We start from the raw sequence: 23,590 nt of genomic DNA on the forward strand, positions 1-23,590 counted from the left end.
TACTTCCTGTTTACCAAGTTTTATACAATTATTATTGTTTTAATTTTTACTGTATTTTTCTTGACTCATCAAATTTAAAACATTGCAACAATTGTAATTGATACTTACTTAATATTTACCAACTTTTATACAATTAATATTGTTTTAATCTTCACTTTACTTATTTACCTTCATGTAAAATTAATTTTAAAATAAAGATTATTATTGGTGTAACCTTCAAAGAGATAAGGTGTTTTATTTAACGAAGGAACATAGTAACATAACTCGGGCACATCTTTTTTTCGAGGGGTCTCCGGATATGGCGTCGCAATAGCCGAGTTAAAAATATTTTTTTCAAAACAATAAAAAATGCTAATCAAGTATTTCATTTCTTATATCAGGAAAAAATTTTGAAAGAAGGTTGTTTTTCACCCGAGGTACATGGATATCGCCTTAATGGAATATAGAAGAACTATTTTGGAACCAAGTAATAATTTTTCTTATTAGAAGTAAAGCATTTACTTACTAATACTATAATTTATTTGCTTTGATTCTTATTCTTATGGTAAAGTTTTAAATTAGTTATATGAATTGTTTTATACTAAACTATTCCATTTAAGTTTAGTGTAATATTGATGTTGATATACTTCTATACATGCATATGTAAATAGTATATATAGGTAGCTGCAGCATAAAACTTTCCATGTACACTTAAAATATGTACCCTAATTGACCCAACTCAGTATGAATGTGGGCATTGTCAATCAATTTGTCCAACCATAGTTGATAAGGATAATCATCGTGGACACCACCATACCTTTAAATATTAAAAACAAAATATGTATATATATATGCAATACATAGAAAAGCTATAGTAATATATTCAACAAACAAAGAATTACACATATATATACTTATATGTAAATATACATATCGCTCATTTGCTGCAAGACCGGCATAAGTCAAAAAAATCGATTTGCCAGAAAACGCGTCAAAAGTTTTCAACTGACTCCAACCTTACACGGAGCATATAAGAGGTATTCATATGAATTTTTGGCACGATTACGATTCTTGGGGCGCCGCGATTTTATGGTACCGATGAATAGAGGAGGTCCTCAGGATTAAAAAATATACACACATATACCGTCCTCAGACGCACAGTTTTCGAGATATTTCACTTCAAAGTTCCACAATTTTACATGCAATTCACTCTTATTTTGTTTTGTTTTGTTTTTCTTTACATGTCATGACAAATACCAGTGTTGCCACATATTGTCTTTTAAAAAAACTATTAAAAATGGTACAAATGGTTTTTTTATATTATGTTAATTGATAAATAAAGATAAAAAATAATATTCCTTTGTGTCGAACTACTTTCTGCTCTGGCGGCCTTCGGCCGCGTTTCAAAAAAAATAACTCTCATCGATCGAACACCGGGGTATTCATAGTTCTTTTGTGTCGAACTACTTTCTGCACTGGCGGCCTTCGGCCGCGCTTCAAAAAAAATAACCCTCATCGATCGAACACCGGGGTATTCATAGTTCCTTTGTGTCGAACTACTTTCTGCACTGGCGGCCTTCGGCCGCGCTTCAAAAAAAATAACCCTCATCTATCGAACACCGGGGTATTCATAGTTTCAACAAATTTTTGATATATGTATATTCAGGACACAAAGTATGGCAACACTGCTATTTGTCATAAATGTAAACACACAAATCGCTTGAAACTTCGAATGTGCAAAATTGTTTTAAAGTATATTTATTTTCTTAAAAAATATACAATTAATATACATTTTTGATATATACGAATGTCTACAGTGTAATTAAATATATATTAATTAAAAAATGTGTGAAAATGGGGTTAAACATAGTGAAATGACGAGCATTGTTTTAACAAATTTTTGAACTTTAAAGTGAAATATCTCGAAAACTATGCGTCTGAGGACGGTATATGGGTATATATTTTTTAATCCTGAGGACCTCCTCTATCTATCGGCACCATCAAATCGCGGCGCCCCAAGAATCGTAATATTGCCGAATTTTTCACTCAACATGAAGTATGATATAACGAACAATTCTGCATCATTAACTCAAAAATCACGTTTTTTGATTTATGCCGGTCTTGCAGCAAATGAGCGATATATATATATATATATATATGCATATGCATGTAGCCACTTTTTCATACAACTGAAGTGTGTACATAGGCAAACCAACAGCACAGGCCACAATAACTTTTAAAACGAGTATTTTTAAGGATCGAAAATTTTCATTTTGTATTTTACAATAAAGAGAACTATAAATAGATCTAAGCTTCATTAACGCTTTCAAGACTATCAGTTTTTTTGCAACCAACTGAAAGATTTCAATGAACGTTTCTATATGTTGACAAACAATATTTGATATTGTTAAACCTGTACACTATCTTTGACAAATTTTAAAATAGAAGTGTCAAAAGCCGATGACTATTGTTACCTTTTAGGCAAGTGATCTGAGCTTATGTGCTTATGAAGTGACTTCATATCCGAACCATGTATGAACAAACGCTCTTTCATTGCAGAATTTAAGAATGGTTTAAACATGTTGTAAGCTGCATTGAACACCCAATTTTGATTCACAATATGCAAAGCTGCAGTACGCACAGGCATTGAGGTCTGGAAAAAAATTGATATTTTGTTTATATACATATATGACGTTTTAAATCGTTTCTGTTTCAGTTTTCTTACCACCAACAAGGCAATCATTTTTTGTGCCACGCTTGGACTTAAATGAAGAATATGATTGAAGCTCAGATCCTTTAAGTCAAATATGCCAACGCCGCCTAAAACCTGGGCTATCGGTTCTAGAGACCCTAATTCCAGAAGAATGATAGTGGCACGAAAGATATCATCCACACTAATTTTGCCTGGCTTCCATGCACCAAAACGATAGATTAAAATGCGATGTCCATTTTGGTCTCTATAGGGTGTCACTGATATAATATCCTCATCACCTAAGCTTTTCAGTTCCAAAGGTCTAACCTTTTCAAAGTATGATTTATTCTGTTCCCGAAATTGGTAATAATTGACCATCTAAATATAATCATGTATATACGAGTACATGTAATAAATTAAGGAAAGCGGAAGTAAAAACAAAAATAATATATACCAATGTGTTAAGAAACATTGAAAAAAGATAAACCTAGAAAACTAAGACAAATACGAACCACTATTTTAATATCATTTTCAAAATATTAGTAAATGATAGACGATAAAACTATTCAATTACTTAATTAACCTTACCGAACTATTAAAGTGGTTCGATCTGGACAATTTGTTCGGGGATTTTACCGCTATCTTGGACAATAATTCTTGTCAAATTTCGGGAAGATTTTTTGTCATATAAAAACGTTTGCCATACATGAACTTAACTCTCATCGGTCAGATTGTATGGTGTATATCCTATTGTGGCCTGATATCGCCGGTTCCGACATATGAGCAGTTTATTGGGGAGAAAAGAGCAAGTGTACATAACGGACATAACTAAATCACAGAACTCAACACGTCACTCTGATCATTTATGTATATAAATATAATAGGGTCTTCGACGTTTCTTTTTGGGTCCTGCAAACGGTGCGAACTTAATATACTTATCTTGTTCAGTTATAAAAATTTCATTAAAGAAAAGGAAGCATAAACGCGTCAGAGGTGACTAACTTCAAGTGCAACCGAACATTATACTATTGCGATATGCGAACATCAATGACGGAGAAATACTTTCAGGTCTTGACAACACGTTATATTATATAATGTATTATAAACTCAATCATGGCACAGTGGTTCCGACCAAAGGCCAAAAATCAAAAAAATCATCTCAACTAGATTTTGCCGAATCTTCAGGGAGGACAAAGCTCCGGTTCATCTGACCAAAATAGATGAGTTCACTATTTCTGCTTTGTGCAATGCACTTAAAATTGTTCTGTAGCTCCTAATGAAGTAATTTCACCTCATAATGGAAACCGCCATGTTTAAAAGCCAATATTTGCTTATAAGAAAATTCGTGAATAGCCAATTATTTTATGATTTATGTATTTCCAAGTTATCAATGTATTGTAAGGGCAAAAAAAGAGATATGCAGTGAAAATTGCTGTAGACGAATCTAGTTGATAATTAGTAAATACTGGATCGAGCATATTGGAGCTTCAGAGGAATGTAGTCGAATTAATAACGGGTGACGGGTGCAATAGTAGACAAGCTCACAGATGGAGGTAGACGATCGTCCAACAATGGTAATGTTGTCGTTTTTTAATCCCGAATTGGCTTCCGAAATTACAGGACTTCATGAAAACCTTATCCATAGTTGTACTACTATACTTCAAGCTTTTTCCTCGGGGTACAAAATTAGTTTAAACAAATTTAATAGTACTATTTACCGGCTGCATTCCGCAAGGTCTTAATTCATGGATCTGACGTGATAGCGAATGCGGTTGTGTCAATGGGAGAGCTTTCGGAGGAAGCTGCAGAGTCGAGAATAAGAAATTAAAGAATTATAGACTCAATCACAGCCGAAAAATGTCACATATTATAACAAACACCGACATATTGAATTCACTTTCTTTGAGTCCGGGTCCGGACGCATTTATAACTGAGCAAACAAAGCTTGGAAAGAAGGATAAGTCAATGTTACATCAATCTATGTACCGCTTACTAAGGGAGACATTATAAGTTATAGCGTTATAGTCTACAGTTACACATTTCTCAAAATACAATACAAAATTATATAGTTCCCCTCCTAAAATTCTACTCTGGATCCTCCCCTGGGTTAACACCACCACCAACTTTGAGAATAAATACTTATTTTTAGCAATTGATTACCCCCATTTTTTCACCTATTTAAATAAACCACTATTTACTATAACTTCAAATTAATTAATTATTGTGACCTATATACATATATGTATATTAACGGTGAATTCTAAACGAAACTTTTACTATAACCAGCAACTTGAAACCTGAGCGCAGTAGGTAACATAAAACGGCGCTTAGGTCTCAAGTTAACTCTTACGGGCTCCACCTGCCAATAAGAATGATTATTGAAACACAACTTTATAGTATTAAAACAGAGAATATTTTATTAAAAATAAAACTAAAATAATCGATCCATATATAAAAACTAATGTGAAGGATGAATCTGATGCTGTTTAATAAGTTTGTTAATATCAGGTTCCAATTTACTCAAGAACAGTCGCAAGTCGCCACGTTCGGTAACAAGCAAACGATTTCTATTTTTAGTAAGCAGTGTTGTCACAGCACTAAATCCACGTTCACACAAATATGACGATGGGAATGCTATCAAGAATCGTTGAACGATTGACCACAATCCAGGGTACAATTGCGAGATCGGTTTTTGTAGCCAAAATTCTTGGTAACCATTTTTGAACTTGATTTTTATTTCCTCGTTTGTTGTCAATTCTATAAGTTCTTCTTCCAGCTGAGGTGACATTGCTGTGTTGACATTTGAAAACGGATCCAACACCCAGTCTGGTATTTCCAAGTTCAAAATGTCCTGGTATCGTTCGGTGAAGTCAATGTGGAGGTTTTCCAAATGTTGGCAGTAGGCAAACAATTCGTCGTTACTGCATGATACTGATAAATTCGGAAAATTGTGAAACTCACGTCTGCCCAGATTCTTTTTGTGTAGAAGCAGTTTGGCTGCGAAAGCAGCAACGACGTTTTTTGTTTTAATTAAATTTAGTTTATCGCCTTGCAGTTGGAGATTCATGTCGTTGAACAATTTATACAGGTCTGTCATGTAAGCTATATCATTCTTTGATGTTATGAGCTTGTCTTGAAATTCTGTATCTTTAGTTTCCAAGAACTCTATAACAGAGTCAAACAGGTTGTAGAATCGAGTCAGACAATTGCCTCTTGATAGCCAACGAACTTCAGTATGAAACAACAAACGATTGAAATCCTCGTCATTAGTAACACAAAGCTGATGAAATAATCTATCATTCAAAGAGCTGTTGCGGATTTTATTGACTGCTTTGATGACATATTGCAGTGATTGAAATAGTTTTTCACTTAAGTTTCTAAGCAACTAAATGTTGTCTATGAATAACGCAATGTACACCAAGGACATCTGGAATTTTATTTTTTAAGTGCGCTATTAAGCCTTTATGGCACCCTATCATAGCCGGAGCGCCATCCGTAGCAATTGAAATAATATTTTTCAAAGGAATCTCTTTCTCATCGCAAAACTTTTCCAATATATTGAATATGGTTTCGCCTTTTGTATCGGTCTCTAAATTTCTATCAAATAATAGTTCTTCACATATTTTCTCATCTTTAATAAACCTCACGTAAGACAACAACAATGCTTCATTAGTTGGTAAAGTGGACTCATCGAGCTGAATTGAGAATTGGCTTGTCCTCAGGTGATCGCACAATGATTCTTCAATGTTTTCAGCCATTTCATCAATTCGTCTTTGCACAGAATTATTACTCAAAGGAATTTTTCGGATAATATCTGCGGCCGGTTTATGAAGCACGGTAGTTATTACTTCATTTATTGCTGGCAATATTAACTCTTCTCCGATGTTATGTGGTTTGCCTTTTTGAGCAATTAACAAAGAGATATTGTACGAAGCTCGAAGTCCGTCGTCATCTTGCTTAGCAGCCGCCGAAAATAGTTTTGCTACACTTGGCTGAGTATTATGCTTCTTCTCTAGGTCTTGAAAATATGCTACATTCTTGTCTCTCTTATCTGGATGCATTTTATTCAAATGATCTTGCAGTCTTGAAGGCTTCATTGCTTCATTCGAAAATGTTTTTAGACATAGAAGACACAAAGGCGAGGATGGGTTTGTGGGATTTTCAATGAATCCGAATTTAATGTATTCCGCACAGTATTGCCGTCTCTTCTTTTTTACTTCCGACATTGTTTTGCTTTGAGAAATACGTTTAACTTCGCGAGTAGTGTAAAGGAGGCGTAAGTAATGCTCATCTATTGCGCGCAAAACCACAAATGAATATAAAATAAATATTACATTGTTTATATAGGAATGCTTAAGCACAATTATTATATAGTAGTCCAAAAATATGAATTCTTATTTTTCCTAGAAATACATTTGTAAAAAAAGGATCTTTCTCCTTTTCTTATTATCTTATTTTTCCCAGAAATACATTTGTAAGAAAGGATAAAGATCCTTTTTTTATTTTCCACATAAAAGATTTAAGGAGTTCAAAAGCTCAAAACGTGCGCTACATCAGCTACCTACCCGACGTCATTTCGCAAGTGATAAAATAAATTATTCAAGAGCTCAAAGCATGCGCTACATCAGCTCGAACCTACTTACCCTACACCTTTGAGCAAATGATTATATGTACAGGAATAAAGGGTTGTTAAACTTATTCCAGTGTGAGAGCGCCTCAAAATTAGCGTTTTTTATAACATTTTCCATTATGGCCAGATTGAACAAAATTACAATTTTTGGGCATTTAAATTCAAACACCCAACATTTAGTATGAATAAAAATTACTATATAGCGGTTATTTATTATATGGAGAAACTATTTAAATCTTTTTAAAGAATATTATAACAACTGACTTTTGTCCTTTCAATACCCAATAATAGGATTTAAGCTTGTTAGCTCTCAATCATTAAACGTTTTTAATAATTTTCCATTGAAAATAAAACTATCATGCTTCAAATTACAAAACGTTTCATCAAATATGTATCTTTAGATTTCACAAATTTATTTAATTTTCATTGTTTTACATTTTTTAAAAGGGGTCTTGAACGATTCAACAAATCCCTCCGTTTACATATTTTTTTGGTAAGATTTCAATCTGGCCATCGCTGGTTTGCGCAAATGATAAACGTCAAAACCCACATAAGATTTCAAAGTGAGGAGTTAAACAATACGTTTGACAGTTAGTATTCTATAAATTCTATCCTGTCGAGATGCCCCGTTATGAAACGGAGCGACCGATTGACATGATTTTAATTTTTTCTATATTCAATAAAATAGGACAGATATATGAACTACGCGGAGAGAAATATAGAACCGAGTTTGAGCAATCTTTTAATTCATATTAGTTGATGTTCACAAGTTGTTGTTGAGAGTCGAGAGCTCATGTAGTCGTTGTCTAAGAGGCCTCCTAGCTAAATAAAATTACAAATAACCCCCAGACCTCTACACAACTCTACACAACGCCCCCATTTTCTTTCTGGGTCTCTTACCGCCCCCTTCATACCTGCAGCGCCCACAAGGGGGCGTTATCGCCCACTTTGGCACGGGAATATGAGAAATTTACGCAATCCTCCCATAAAGTCTTCTCATACCATTTCGGAGGTAAAATTTAATATCTCTGACGTATGGAGTTATTGATTTATTGCGCTTTTAGTAGTTTTTAAGAGTATCATTATATAAGGGAGTGAGCGGGGTTATCTTCCGATTTCATCCATTCAATCTACTCACCAAACGTACATTTATCAACGTGTAATTCTCAATAAATTCTCTTAACATTTTACTAACGTTGGGTGCATCGCCAACGTGAGAGTGTATGAAACGAACGCTAATAAAAAACTTTGGAGTGAAGGAGACATTTGACGAGCTCTTTAAATGTGCACATACAACTATCAACAACAATATTGTAAGTTATTACATACAGCTTTATAATATTTGTTGTAAAATCAAAGAAAAATTTGAATTTGGCGATGAGAAGTTAGTGGAGTATGAACCATAACGTATTGATAACTTTAATTTACGTACTTTTTTTAAATAATATTGATATAAAAGCTTCGGTTATAATTAATTCTAAACTTACAGATATTAGAAGAAAATTGTTTAATTCGTAATGAAAGTAAAACTAATTTAAGAAATTCTAATCAATGCAATCAAAATTTTCAATATCCTAATTCAATGTTTCCTTGCAATTTTCCGACACAAAATCAAATTTGTATTAAACAACCTTCTCAAATATTTAATAATCAAAATACGAACAGATATACAAATTTTGGAAGATTTTCTAATTCTTACAACAATAATGCTTTTTTAAACCAACCTTCTCAAACGAGAAATAGTGGTTATTATCGCAATAATAATGCACAAGCTTTCACTGCTCAATTTCGCAACAGAAACAATGACGTGAATAACATGCCACCTATGGAAGTAGATCATTTAAAAGCAGATGCACAGTGTGGATCTTGGATTCCCGATAATGATGAACATTTAAGTTTTTTTAAAACAGCCTCAAGAAATCATTACCGTTAATAGAATTAACCATTGACAACAAAAAATTTTAGCATTCATAGATGCAATAATATCTCTCCTTGATACAAATAAATAAACATTTGCCCTAATTCATTGAATAATAGTAATTATAATACAAAAGAAATAATCACAAATGTTTCTTTAGAATTTAATGAAAACGCAACTATAATTTACTTAGAAGGACAAACTCTAACAAATATTAATATAATAAATCATGAAATTAAAACTGTATCAGACATTCCGGTATATTCGAAAATATATCGTTATTTCCAAACACACGAACAAGAAATATGTAGGCAAATCGACGACATGCTTAAACAGGGTATCATTCGAGAAAGTAATTCGCTATATAACAGGAATAATGGGATGCCCAACTTCTCTCTCACTGGAAGTGAGAGAACAATTGCTAAACGTCACAACCACCTAAACTTTGACAGTTGACTGGATTGGGGAGGTTTTGACGTTTAGCAATTGGAAACGAGCGATGGCCATATTGAAATCTTACCAAAAAAATATATAAACGGAGGGATTTGTTGAATCGTTCAAAACCTCTTATAAAAAATGTAAAACAATGAATATTAAATAAATTTGTGAAATTTTAAGATATTTGATGAAACGTTTTGTAATTTGAAGCGTCATAGTTTTATTTTCAATGGAAAATGATTAAAAACATTTAATGATTGAGAGCTAACAAGCTTAAATCCTTTTATTGGGTATTGAAAGAACAAAAGTCAGTTGTTCTAATATTCTTATTATTATTATTCCTGCCATATAATATGGGTCGTTCCTAAGAAATTAGACAGCTCCGTTGAAAAGAAGAAGGCTAGTTATCGACTACAGGGCGTTAAGCAATATTACAATCGACGATAAATTTCCCATACCAAACATTCAAAATATTTTGGATAAATTAGGTCGAACGTAATATTTTACTAACAGAGTCCCCAGATTTTGAAAAACAGTTTCAGCTCGTCACAAATTCTCGGTGCGAGTAGAACGTTAAACGATCACGACAAAAATTATTCAGCTACTGAACGAGAACTGCTTGCTACTGTTTGGGCTACTATTTTTTTTAGACCATGCTTGTACGGTACCAAATTTGAAATTTAATCAGATTATCAGCCCTTAAAATGGCTTTTCATTAAATTGCAGGGGAAAATGAGTTCAAGGTTACATCGTTGGTTAATTAAGTTAAGCGAATTTAATAAAAATACTTCCTATAGTAAAGGTAAAAACAACTTATTAGCGGACTTTCATAGCAGAAACGAAATTTAGATACCGTTCATTCACAGTCCGAAGATTTTCATGATCACATCCCAATTTTGGACACCGTTGTAATAGATTTAAGACTCAAATTATTTTAGCAAAACATAAAACTAAAGATATAAGTAGAATTAAAACATAAAAATAAAAAAAAATTATATAAACCTTTTCGAGAACCAATTCTAAAAGACAATTTAACAAAAGGAAAAGTTGGAATGTGTACATAGTTAGATGACAATCAATATAATACTTTACAAAACAAATCAGAAGAATTATTTGTTCGATTTAGAAATATCAGATTCGGTCGTTTTTCATATCATGAAAAAGATATTGGCACAAAAAAAGAAGCTTTTAAACTAAACAATAATACCATAAAAATGAAACTAGTCATACCGGTATTGTTGAAAATTAAAAAAAAAATGTATATTCCTAGTTTGAAATTTTTAATCCAAAAATACATTAATAATTGCTCCACTTTTACCAAATCTAAATTTAATATAAATCCAATTAAAGCCAAATTCCATTTAACTGAAACTCCAACAGACATAACACAAATAATACACATGGATGTCTACAAAAATACAAAATCAAATTTTTTGACATTTATTGAACGTTTTTCAAAATTTGCTGTTGCTTATTATCTTGAAGACAGAGCTAATCAAACTATAATAGGAAAACTTATACTTTATAAATCTCAAAAGGAAGATTTAAATAAATTAATTTGCGATAATGAATTCAAAAGTGTCAACATTAAAGATTATTTAAAAATCGAAAATATAAGTCTTCATTTAGTGAAGCCTAACAAATTATAAATCTTTAAGACGTAAAGAACAACCGAAATATGAGAATTCTAATTTAGAAAATATTCATAGCTCTAATATTAAGAGAAAATTGAAATTTGAAAATCCTATTAGAATTTAAGATATGTATGTCTTCACGATGGAGAAGTTACGTTTTGTAATATTCACCCTATTATTTTTATACTCTCGCAACAAAGTTGCTAAGGAGAGTATTATAGTTTTGTTCACATAACGGTTGTTTGTAAGTCCTAAAACTAAAAGAGTCAGATATAGGGTTATATATACCAAAGTGATCAGGGTGACGAGTAGAGTTGAAATCCGGATGTCTGTCTGTCCGTCCGTGCAAGCTGTAACTTGAGTAAAAATTGAGATATCATGATGAAACTTGGTACACGTATTTCTTGGCTCCATTAGAAGGTTAAGTTCGAAGATGGGCAAAATCGGCCCACTGCCACGCCCACAAAATGGCGAAAACCGAAAACCTATAAAGTGTCCTAACTAAGCCATAAATAAAGATATTAAAGTGAAATTTGGCACAACGGATCGCATTAGGGAGGGGCATATTTGGACGTAATTTTTTTGGAAAAGTGGGCGTGGCACGGCCCCCTACTAAGTTTTCTTGTACATATCTCGGAAACTACTACAGCTATGTCAACCAAACTCTATAGAGTCGTTTCCTTCAGGCATTTCCATATGCAGTTCAAAAATGGAAGAAATCGGATATTAACCACGCCCACCTCCCATACAAAGGTTTTGTTGAAAATCACTAAAAGTGCGTTAACCGACTAACAAAAAACGTCAGAAACACTAAATTTTACGGAAGAAATGGCAGAAGGAAGCTGCACCCAGGCTGTTTTTAAAAATTGAAAATGGGCGTAACGTCGCCCACTTATGGACCAAAAACCATATCTCAGGAACTACTAATCTAATTAATTTTACAGCAAAATAAAAAAATATGTAAATGACGGATAACGAAATCTCGATTATCACTGTATCATGCGAGAGTATAAAATGTTCGGTGACACCCGAACTCAGCCCTTCCTTACTTGTTAACATTACTTTTTTGTACATATATATGTATGTAACTTTTATCTCTCCTTTCATCAACATCATTTTCTTTAATACAGCTTTAAAATTACCTCTATAATTAAGTACTCTCATTTGTAATTTATTTGCTGTTATACATATATCATATTGCTATTCTTATTTAACTCTCATTCTTGTATTGGACTTGAAAGGAGAAAGACATAATTTTAAGCACTGTCAACTAATTTATAAATTCATACAATTAAAAACAATCATTAAAATATAAAATCGTGTTTATTTATACATATTATATCTCGCGTGAGTAGTGTCAAACTGTCATGTTATTTTTGTTCAGAACTGTTGACATGGTATATACATACTTATATGATGATTGTTTGGCATTTCATCATAGAAGGACTTAAGGCAGAACAACATTTACAAATCGTTCAACGTTATTACGAAAATTCAGGATCTTCGCTCAACTTATGGTCGACAAAATCGGCCCAATAAGCGCACTATTTGCAACACCATCACCTAGCATCTGTTGTTGAATAATATTAATAATAATAATAATCTGCAAATTTTGTTCATTCATGTCATTCCAAAGATATTAAACTTTTTGTCCTGTGTCCAGTACATAGCATCAAACTGAAGGCGTTCATCTATCACTTTTTTGGCAAATTCAAGTAGCAGATTATCAGAGATCAATTTTTTCTTATATATGAAGTTGGCATTGCTATTTGTTTTAACGATTCTTGTGATGAGCACATCTTGCTTATTGGAAGTTTGATTGTGCCAGGCTCTCCAAGCTTCCAGCGACCAATGTTTGCATTTTAATGTCATTCTGAAAGTAACTACCAATTTTCATTTCCTAAAGCAATTTTTCGACAACTTTCCTTTGCCCAGTAGAACAATGTCGAGCTCCTCCCAGTTTTCAAAGAATTAACAAAAATTTATACTTCCTACTTTCTCAACTTCGCACTAAGATAAAAATATTAGAATGTAATGGACGTTTATGTAGCCGAGTTCCGAAAATTTAATGTCGGCAATGGAAAATAAACCGCCTTTCTCACTTTGGTCTTTTTTATACTCTTGCAACACATAGGAGGATGGAGTCATGTGTAGAAGTTCTCGCAAGTGAGGAAAGTTCTCTGATCGCTATTCACTTGGGAGTGGCCAGAAACGATTATTTTACATACATATGACTCAAGCAGCTCACGACTTCCGGTCTTTGACCGGGTAGAACATCCGTTTCAAGACGAGCTAAAGTGAGAAGGCGAAACATCCCTCCGCAGGGTTGTGCGCTGGGTTTGGGACCCACCACGTAAAAAAAACACCCCCAATGAAAGGAAGCACACTCCGGTGAATGAACGTCCAGCCACAATCCGCATCAAAGCGAGGTTCTTCAACATATCGCTTATTTGCGTCCACGCCCCGACGGAAGAGAAGGACGATGTGACCAAAGATACCTTCTATGAGCTCTTGGAGCGCACCTATGAGAGCTGCCCCCGCCACGATGTCAAAATCGTGCTTGGCGACTTTAACGCCAGGGTGGGCAAAGAAGGTATCTTTGGCACTACGGTCGGTAAATTCAGCCTCCACTACGAAACATCCCCAAATGGGTTGAGGCTGATCGACTTCGCCGGGGCCCGAAATATGGTTATCTGTAGTACTAGATTCCAGCACAAGAATCCGGATCGTAAAGCCACCACCCAGATCGATCATGTTGTGATAGACGGAAGACACGTCTCCAGTGCTCTAGACGTGGTACGCTCCGAGGTCCTAACATCGACTCGGACCACTATCTTGTTGCACCCAAGATTCGCACCCACCTCTGTGCAGCAAAAAACGCATGTCAACAAACACAAGGAAGGCTCGAGTTCGAGAAGCTGTAATCACAACAGACAGCGGATTGATTTTCTACTCGGCTTGCACTCCTGCTCTCTGAGAGCACTCGTCAACAAGTCGGCATAAGGGAACTGTGGAACAGTATTTCAAGTTCCTTACATATAGCTGCAACCGAAACCATTGGTTTTCAGAAAATGCAAAAGAACAGCTGGTAAGATGAGGAGCGCCGTGTCACAGCGGAGAGAAAACAGACTGCCTACACAACGTTACATTCGACCACAACACGTGCGGGGTGAGATAGATACCGAGAGTTGAAGAGGGAAGTGAGACGCATTTGCAGACAGAAAAAGAAAGAGGCCGAAATGCGTGAGTATGAAGAGCTTGATAAGCTGGCCGACAGGGGTAATGCTCGAAAATTCTATGAAAAAATGCGGCGGCTTACAGAAAGTTTCAAGACCGAAGCATACTCTTGTAGAACCCCCAAAGGTGATCAAGTTACCGATGCCCAGAGCATACTTAAATTATGGAGGGAACACTTCTTCAGTCTGCTGAATGGCAGTGAACGTACAACACCAGGAGAAGGCGAACCCGATTCCCCAATCGATGACGATGGAGCAGACGTGCCATTGCCCGACCATGAAGAAGTTCGAATAGCAATTACCCGCCTGAAGAACAACAAAGCGGCGGGTGCCGATGGATTGCCGGCTATTGAGCTATTCAAACACAGCGGCGAAGACCTGATAAGGAGCTTGCATCAGCTTCTTTGTAAAATATGGTCGGACGTAAGCATGTCCAACGATTGGAATGTAAGTGTGCTATGCCCAATCCATAAAAAGGGAGAACCCACAATCTGCGCCAACTGCCGTGGGATAAGCCTCCTCAACATCGCGTATACGGTTCTATCGAGCGTATTGTGTGAAAGATTAAAGCCCACCGTCAACAAACTGATTGGACCTTATCAGTGTGGCTTTATACCTGGCAAATCAACAACCGACCAGATATTAACCATGCGCAACTCTTGGAAAAGACCCGTGAAAGGAGAATCGTCACACACCACCTCTTCGTCGATTTCAAAGCTGCTTTCGACAGCACGAAAAGGAGCTTCCTTTATGCCGCGATGTCTGAATTTGGTATCCCCGCAAAACCACTACGGCTGTGTAAACTGACGTTGAGCAACACGAAAAGCTCCGTCAGGATCGGGAGGACCTCCCCGAGCCGTTCGATACCAAACGAGGTTTCAGACAGGGCGACTCCCTATCGTGCGACTTCTTCAACCTGCTACTGGAGAAAATAATTCGAGCTGCAGAACTTAATCGAGCAGGTACAATCTTTTATAAGAGTGTACAGCTGCAGGCGTATGCCGATGATATTGATATCATCGGCCACAACACCCGGGCCGTTAGTTCTGCTTTCTCCAGACTAGACAAGGAAGCAATTCAAATGGGTCTGGCAGTGAATGAGGGCAAGACAAAATTTTTCCTGTCATCAAACAAACAGTCGTAGCACTCGAGACTTGGCTCGCACGTCACAGTTGACAGTCATAACTTTGAAGTCGTGGATAATTTCGTCTCTCTTGAAACCAGCGTAAACACCACCAACAATGTCTGCCTAGAAATCCAACGCAGGATAACTCTTGCCAAAAGTGCTACTTCGGACTGAGTAGGCAATTGAAAAGTAAAGTCCTCTCTCGACGAACAAAAACCAAACTCTATAAGTCACTCATAATTCCCGTCCTGCTATATGGTGCAGAGGCCTGGACGATGACAACAACTGATGAGTCGACGTTGAGTTTTCGAGAGAAAAGTTCTGCGAAAGATTTATGGTCCTTTGCGCGTTTGCCGCATTCGATTGAACGATGAGCTCTACGAGATATACGATGACATTGACATAGTTCAACGAATTAAAAAACAGCGCCTACGCGTGCTAGGTCATGTTGTCCGAATGGACGAAAACACTCCAGTTCTGAAAGTATTCGACGCAGTCGCCGGGGGAAGCAGAGGAAGAAGGAAGACCTCCACTCCGTTGGAAGGACCAGGTGGAGAAGGACCTGGCTTCGCTTGGAATATCCAATTGGCGCCACGTAGCGAAAAGAAGAAACGACTGGCGCGCTGTTGTTAACTCGGCTATAATCGCGTAAGCGGTGTCTACGGCAATAAAGAAGAAGAAGAACATGTTGGTGCAAGGTATAATAATTTTGTTTACCTAACGATTGTTTGATACAAACAACCAAAAAATAATAGAGTTAGATATGCGGTTATATGTGCAAATGATCAAGACGATGAATGGAGTTGAAGTCCGAGTCTGTCCGTCCGTCTGTTTGTCTGTGCGATAACTTTAAATTTAATATATATATTATATTACATTAAATAACATAATGAAACTTAATACTCGGTCTAGAAAGTGAGGACGAGCTTTGTAGATAAGCGTAATCGGCCCACTGCCATGCCCACAAAACCCTTTAAACGAAAACTTATAAAATGCTATAACTAAGCACTAAATTAAGATATAGAACTGTAATTTGGCACAAGGCATCGCAGTAGCAAGGGACTAAAAATTTTAAAAAGGGTAGAAGGTAGGCTTAATGTACATACATGCACCCTAAATTGTTCAAACAAAAATAACGAAATTCGCTGAAAATTAATCCAATAAAAACCCCTATCGACAATGAGCAAATTGATGAAATTGGAAAATAACCCCGTTCCCTCCCCATATAACAGTACTGTAATAAACTACTAAAAGCGGGATAAGTTATTATAAATACGGCAGGGACATTAACTTTTACCTCCGAGAGCCACCCACTTTTAGATGAAATCACCCTCATCGAGACCCTCGGGTCTGGCCAGGCATATTTTGTTTTTAAATGTTATTTAAATATATTTAGAGTGTAGCAAACGACTTGCGCTTCCAGGTAGCTTCCTACAATTTTATTGTCTATAGAATTCAGAAACAAAATTCAAGGATATCGTATCGAAAAGGACGAAAAAAGGATATTATAATATTACACCTTAGTGCACCAATGGTGCTTGGCTAGACCCCATATATTTTGTATGAAAATATATGAACTTTGGTATGTTTCAATCACTTCGCACGGTTGATATATCTGTTTTCATGTTCGTTGCATGTCCAAATTGATTTGTATGTTTATCTAGGTCAAATACTTTAGCCGCTAGAGCGTTTTAAAGGTTAAGAAAAATGTAATTTTTCTCAAAATGTTACATTTTTTGTGAACGCTATTGCCACGCCCATGGTAGAGATAGAGAGGAGGTTGAGGGCTTTCCTGAAAGCTCCAGGGATGAACTAACTCGCAAAATGGTTTTGATCCCCCCCCAGCCCCATACCCCCCAACTGTAGTGAAACAAAAGGGGGGACATGGTGAAAACCCACTTTCGCCAATTGCCACGCCCCCGGTCGGGCCTTGGGGGGAATAATACATTTCCTGAACGCTCTTTAAATTACTAAACCGGTGCACCCACCTAGGTCAAATACTTTAGCCGCTAGAGCGTTTTAAAAGGTTAAGAAAAAATGTAATTTTTCTCAAAATGTAACATTTTTTGTGAACGCTATTGCTTTTCTGTTACTTTTTAATACAAAAATCAAGAGCAAATAAATATGAGCACTTAAAATTTTGCACAAAGTTGCAAGGTTATGATATTTTCGGTTATACCCGATCTTAGCCCTTCCTTACTTTTTAATGGAAAGTTTTTCTAGCATCGAAAGGAATTTCACGGTCTTTGATCTTTGCAAGTTACAAGAGCAGAAAATGTTCGGATACACTCGAGGCTAGCTTACTTGTTTTTTCGAACAGGTTGTTTCGGCCTCAAAGCAACAAAAAAATGCCGTATGCACAAATGTTTATTGAAGAAGAGTTTAGATAAAATACTTTTGCGAAAATTTTATTCATGGATTTCCATGTGCGCTTTGGTTGTTCTTATTATTTCGAACACGTCTGTATATGTGTTTCTATTGACAAAGTTTAACATCATAATTTTGCATACAATTACGAATTCGTGTCTTATGCAAAAGCTTCTCAATGCAGCATATTAAAATAACCACATTGATCAAATTATTTAAAACGAATATACTAGTATCTGCCTTGATGTACTTGTTTAACTACTAACTATTACTATTTAATAGATTCTTGTACTTATACCTGTTTAAACTATTAAAAGAGAGTCAAGTTCAAATTTAAGCTCTATAATAAAAAAAATTGTTTTAGTTTTTTAACTAATATATTCATTCATTTACATAGATTGTCGTTTTGGAGATCTAAAATTATTCTTCCTGAATTGCAGACAATTCGGGCGAAAATGATGTGCAAACACTAAAAATTTGTTCTTGTCTTTTGGAACTATTATTTGGGTTTGTTTCCATTACGCAAGAAAATCAAGTTAGGAATTGTGCGAAGTTAGCTGTGGTTACCAAATTCGTTTCCTTTCTCGACTACAACGCTAATGGATCACATAGTTGAAAAAAATTTAAATTAGTATTAATTAAAAATTATAAATAAAAGCAATTCTAAAATTTAACGTCACTGAAAAAGTAAATTTGGATGCTAAGTGAAATATAACTGTACATATACTGTTTTAAATAACTTTGAAATTATTAACGTTTACTTCTTAAAAGTGAATGTCAATAAATATTTTTTTGATGTGAAAAGTAAATTATAATTGGCTTCATTGCATAAAACTTTATTTTTGTCAAAAAATCATAGCGTTTAATTAATGTTCTGAATTACAAAAGGTTGCGTAACCCAAAAACAAAAATTTGTCAAAATGAGCCCTTTTTTGTATTGTTTTCTTTTATGATTCAAAAATAAATTTTTCAACGATTTCAACTAATAAAAATGAGTTTTTGAGTGATAACTAAATAAGAATAGAATATAATTAACACAAAATCATCAAAATAGAAATTTCCGTAGAACAACAAAAAAACATTTGATTTTGACATTAGGAATACAAGCACTTCTTTCGTAAGAGTAAGCACGCTCCGCGTCAACGCAATCTATTTATAATTTAATCTTACTTCTTTTTTAAAGTGAAACTTTTTAACCATTTGCCATTAAAAATCAGTTTTTTATTGGTATTATTTAGATTGAAGAAAAAACCATTAATAATATATTATATATATTATTTACCAATTGATAACTGTTCTCAACGTGCCAAAAGCGTGCACGCAGAAATTTCTGCAGGTAATCATCGTCCGTTCGGTGAGGTCTGCAGCCATCATGTTCTTAAAGCGATTGGGAAATCAATAGAAAGTTTCAAATCTTTGTAATACCTACCAGATATATATTTACGAAAGTCATCTATAACCTGGAGTTTCGTATTTTCACATTCGCCCTGCTCCGCAGCGATATTTTTAAATTCCTCCGGTAATTCAGGGTCAAGGTCTAAATCGTGCTTAATTTCAACGTATGGCATTTTTTATAAATTCTGAAAGACAAACATACAGTTTAAAAGATTCTTATATGTATATACTAAACTTCGTTAAAAATCATTATTGTTTTTAAAGCTCTAGCTTTAATCATATTTTATGTGTTCAACATGAATGAGGAGAAATGAATGAAAACTGGCCTGAATTATTTATTTACTGGATAACATGAAGAAATTTTCATTAATGTGAGATTTTGGCCAAACATCCAGGAAATGTACGGTAAACAACTGGAACAAACATTATCAACAAGAATTTCCTTTTATTCCTATGCATTTGCAGCACGTGTAGGAGACTGACATAACAATTTTCTTTATGTATATAGTATGTACATACCCGAAGATACATACGATTTGGAAGCAATGTTAGCTTATGATCATGCTATTCCAGAAATATGTACATAATTAATTAAAATTAATAAAATTTATTCGGAGATTTTTTGCATATAAGTACTTGATTTTGATAAGTTAGCTTATATGGCGGATATATGCTATAGTGGTCCAATCTGAACAAAATGTTCGGATCAGCTCGTCACGCTGGAGTCATGTGTAGAAGTTCACGCTCAGTTCTCTGAGTGCCACTTGGAATAAAGAAACGATTCTTCTACATATGGCTCAAGCAGCTCACGACTTCCGGTAGTATCCTCTGGGTAGCCTAAGAACATCCGTTTGAAGGCGAGCTAAAGTGAGAAGGCGAAACATCCGTAATCCGTAATGTCCGGTCCCTTAATTAGGAACGTGACGCTGCCCAGCTGGTTAATGTTCTCGTTAGAATGAAGGCTGATATCACCACCGTCCACGAAATACGATGGACGGGACAAGGACTGAGACGAGTAGGTCCTTATATCATTTACTACAGAGGCCATATAAAGGAGCGCAAATTCGGTGTTGGATTCATGGTGGGAAAGAGACCGCATAGCCGAGCACTCTCATTTTCCCCGGTGGATGAACGTCTAGCCACAATTCGTATCAAAGCGAAGTTCTTCATCATATCGCTGATTTGCGTCCAAGCCTCGACGGAAGGAAAGGACTATGTGACCAAAGATGCCTTCTATGAACGCTTGGAGCGCACCTATGAGAGTTACTCCCGCCACGAACCACAAACCAGCATAAAACAAATTCACCAAGCTACCTGGCTGTCGCCGGATTGATAAGCCACCAACCAGATCGATCATGTTGTGATAGACGGAAGACACGTATCCAGTGTTTTAGACATGCGTACGCACCGAAGACCTAACATCGACTCGAACCAGTATCTTCTTGCAGCCAAGATACGCACCTCAACAAACACAAGGAAGGTTCGACGTGGAGAAACTACAATCGCAACAGATAGCCGAACGATCTTCTACTCGACTTGCACTCCTGCTCTCTGAGAGCACTCGTCAACAACTCGGTATAAAGGAACTGTGGAACAGTATTTCAATCTCCTTACATATATGTAGCTGCAACCGAAACCATTGGTTTTCAGAAAATGCAAAAAAAAAACGCTGTTACGACGAGGAGTGCCTACCTGGCAAAGTTACAATTGATTACAACACGTGCGGGACGGGATAGATACCGAGAGTTGAAGTGACAGAAAAAGAAAGAGGCCGAAATGCGTGAGTATAAAAAGCTTGACAAGCTGGCCAGCACCGCTCAATGGTCGAAAATTCCACGAAAAAATGCGGCGACTAACAAAAGGACCGGAGCATACTCTTGTAGAACTCCACGAGGTGATCTAGTAATCGATGTCCAGAGCATACTTAAATTATGGACGGATCGCTTCTCCAGCCTGCTGATTGGCAGTTAAGCATAACACCAGGAGAAGGCGATTCGCCAATCGAAGACGATGCAGCAGACGTTCCTTTGCCCGACTATGAAAAAGTTCGAATAACAATTATCCGTCTAAAAAACAACAAAGCGGCCGCGGCCGATGGAAAGGAGTATGCATCAGTGTCTTTGTAAAATATGGTCTGACGAAAGTCCTCCGTCAAAAAACTGATTGAACCTTATTAGTGTGGCCGACCACATATCTTGAAAAAGACCCGTGAAAACGGAATGGACACACACCACCTCTTCGTCGATTTCAAAGCTGCTTTTGACAGAACGAAAAGGAGCTGCCTACCGCGATGTCTGCATTTTGTATCCCCGCAAAGCTAATACGGCTGTGTAAACTGACATAGAGCAACACCAAAAGCTTCGTCAGGATCGGGAAGGACCTCTCCGAGCCGTTCGATACGAAACGAGGTTTCAGACGAGGCGACTCCCTATCGTGCGACTTCTTCAACCTGCTGCTGGTGAAAATAGTTCTAGCTGCAGAAGTTATTCGAGCAGGTACAATCTTTTATAAGAGTGCACAGCTGCTGGCGTATGCCGATGATATTGATATCATGGGCTCAACACCCGCGCCGTTAGTTCTGCTTTTTCCCATACAGGATAAGGAAGAAAAGCAAATGGGTCTGGCAGTGAACGAGGGAAAGACGAAATATCTCTCGTCATCAAACAAATAGTCGTCGCACTCGCAACTAGGCTCCCACATCACTGTTGACAATTATAACTTCGAAATTGTAGATAATTTCGTCTATCTCTGAACCAGTATTAACAGCAACGACAATGTCAGCCTCGAAATACAAAGCAGAATAACTCTTGCCAACAGATGCTACTTTGGACTGAGTAGGCATTGACATAGTTCAGCGAATTAAGAGACAGCTACTGCGCTGGCTAGGTCAAGTCGTACGTATGGACGAAAACACTCCAGCTCTGAAGGTATGCGACGCAATACTCGCAGGGGGAAGCAGAGGAAGAGGAGGCCTCCACTCCGTTGGAACCACCAGGTGGAGAAGGACTTGACTTTGCTTGGAATTTCCAATTAGCGCCACGTTGCGAAAAGATGAAACGACTGGCGCGCTGTTGTTAACTCGACTTTAATAGTGAAAGCGGTATAAAGAAGAAGAAGATATATGTACTAAAAATTTGTAGCTAATTAAAGTAAATAACAGAAATAAAAAGTCAAATCAAAGTGTTGAAAATAGAAGCAACATCTAAAATTTTCAATATTTATTCCTAAAATTGCCAAGGAAGATGTCGTCTATAGCTATTAATGTGCCACATACATGTGTTTCTACATATGATATGAGCGTGTCTTGCAGGGTTTCATAAATGAATGCTTTTTGTATCTACACAATATTCATTAAAGTCCTTTTAAGTAACCCACGCCGCTAATATTTATTTAAAACATTACAATTTAATCACAAAAATGTGTTCCGTTAGTTCTGTGTTCTTAAGATTGGCTAAAAAAAACGCGACGGCATCAACGTGGTTAATCTATTTAGAACCCATCGGCCACGCGGACTTGGGAAAATTCAAGATAGATAGATATACGCGAAATTTAAATAAGACGATCAAAAAAGTAGCTTGGAACTAGTCTAACTGGGTTTATGACTTATATTTCCATTTGAATAATATAAAAAACGTACTTTGATTTTCTATTCTGAAATGGATGTGGAGCGTATTGGATATATTCCTTACAATATGTAATATTGGCACTAGAATTGTGAAAAATATACAGAGAAGCAAATGCACGCACTATTATCCACAATATTATCACTTAAGAACCTTTCCCAAACAAAGATCGTAGTAAACTGCAGTTATGTATAAGCTTAGGTATCAAAGTGACTATGGGTATTTTTGTGTTGCTCGGTTAAAATACGAAGCAAAAAGAGCGAATTGGTTTAAAATATACGTAATCTCTAACTAAGTAGCATCTATTTGCAGTAAATCTATTGACCAGTTCTAAAATGCAACTGTAGATATGAACAGTATGTTCTTATTATTCATTAAACATTCATTTGTATATAATATATTGTACATATGTATACGATGCACGAAACATACACTTCATGAAACCAATATAAAAGTAAACAAGTATAAAATAATACTCGGTTTTTATTTTGAGCTTAAAATTTGCATGTTATCAGTCAAACAGAAACCAGTACAGACACTTTGCTTCAACAT

At 35.9% G+C, this 23,590-nt stretch overlaps 1 protein-coding gene across 3 annotated transcripts; it reads right to left on the reverse strand.

The window, feature by feature from the left end:
- Positions 1–28: 28 nt before the first annotated feature.
- Positions 29–23,296, reverse strand: LOC126764891 (alpha-tocopherol transfer protein). Of its 3 annotated transcripts, none has more exons than XM_050482560.1 (6): positions 23,163–23,296; positions 19,450–19,600; positions 19,303–19,397; positions 2,705–3,049; positions 2,454–2,632; positions 29–796 (listed from the first exon to the last, which is right to left on the reverse strand). In XM_050482560.1, the coding sequence occupies exons 2-6, from the start codon at positions 19,586–19,588 to the stop codon at positions 691–693; spliced, it is 864 nt and encodes a 287-aa protein (XP_050338517.1). In that variant the 5' UTR covers positions 19,589–19,600; positions 23,163–23,296; the 3' UTR covers positions 29–690. The 3 variants fall into 3 exon arrangements, with proteins under 3 accessions (XP_050338517.1, XP_050338516.1, XP_050338515.1); XM_050482559.1 differs by having other exon boundaries at positions 23,105–23,296; XM_050482558.1 differs by having other exon boundaries at positions 23,053–23,291.
- Positions 23,297–23,590: the final 294 nt, after the last annotated feature.

Source organism: Bactrocera neohumeralis, unplaced genomic scaffold, assembly GCF_024586455.1.
Source record: "Bactrocera neohumeralis isolate Rockhampton unplaced genomic scaffold, APGP_CSIRO_Bneo_wtdbg2-racon-allhic-juicebox.fasta_v2 cluster10, whole genome shotgun sequence".
In the NCBI taxonomy this organism is placed as follows: domain Eukaryota; kingdom Metazoa; phylum Arthropoda; class Insecta; order Diptera; family Tephritidae; genus Bactrocera; species Bactrocera neohumeralis.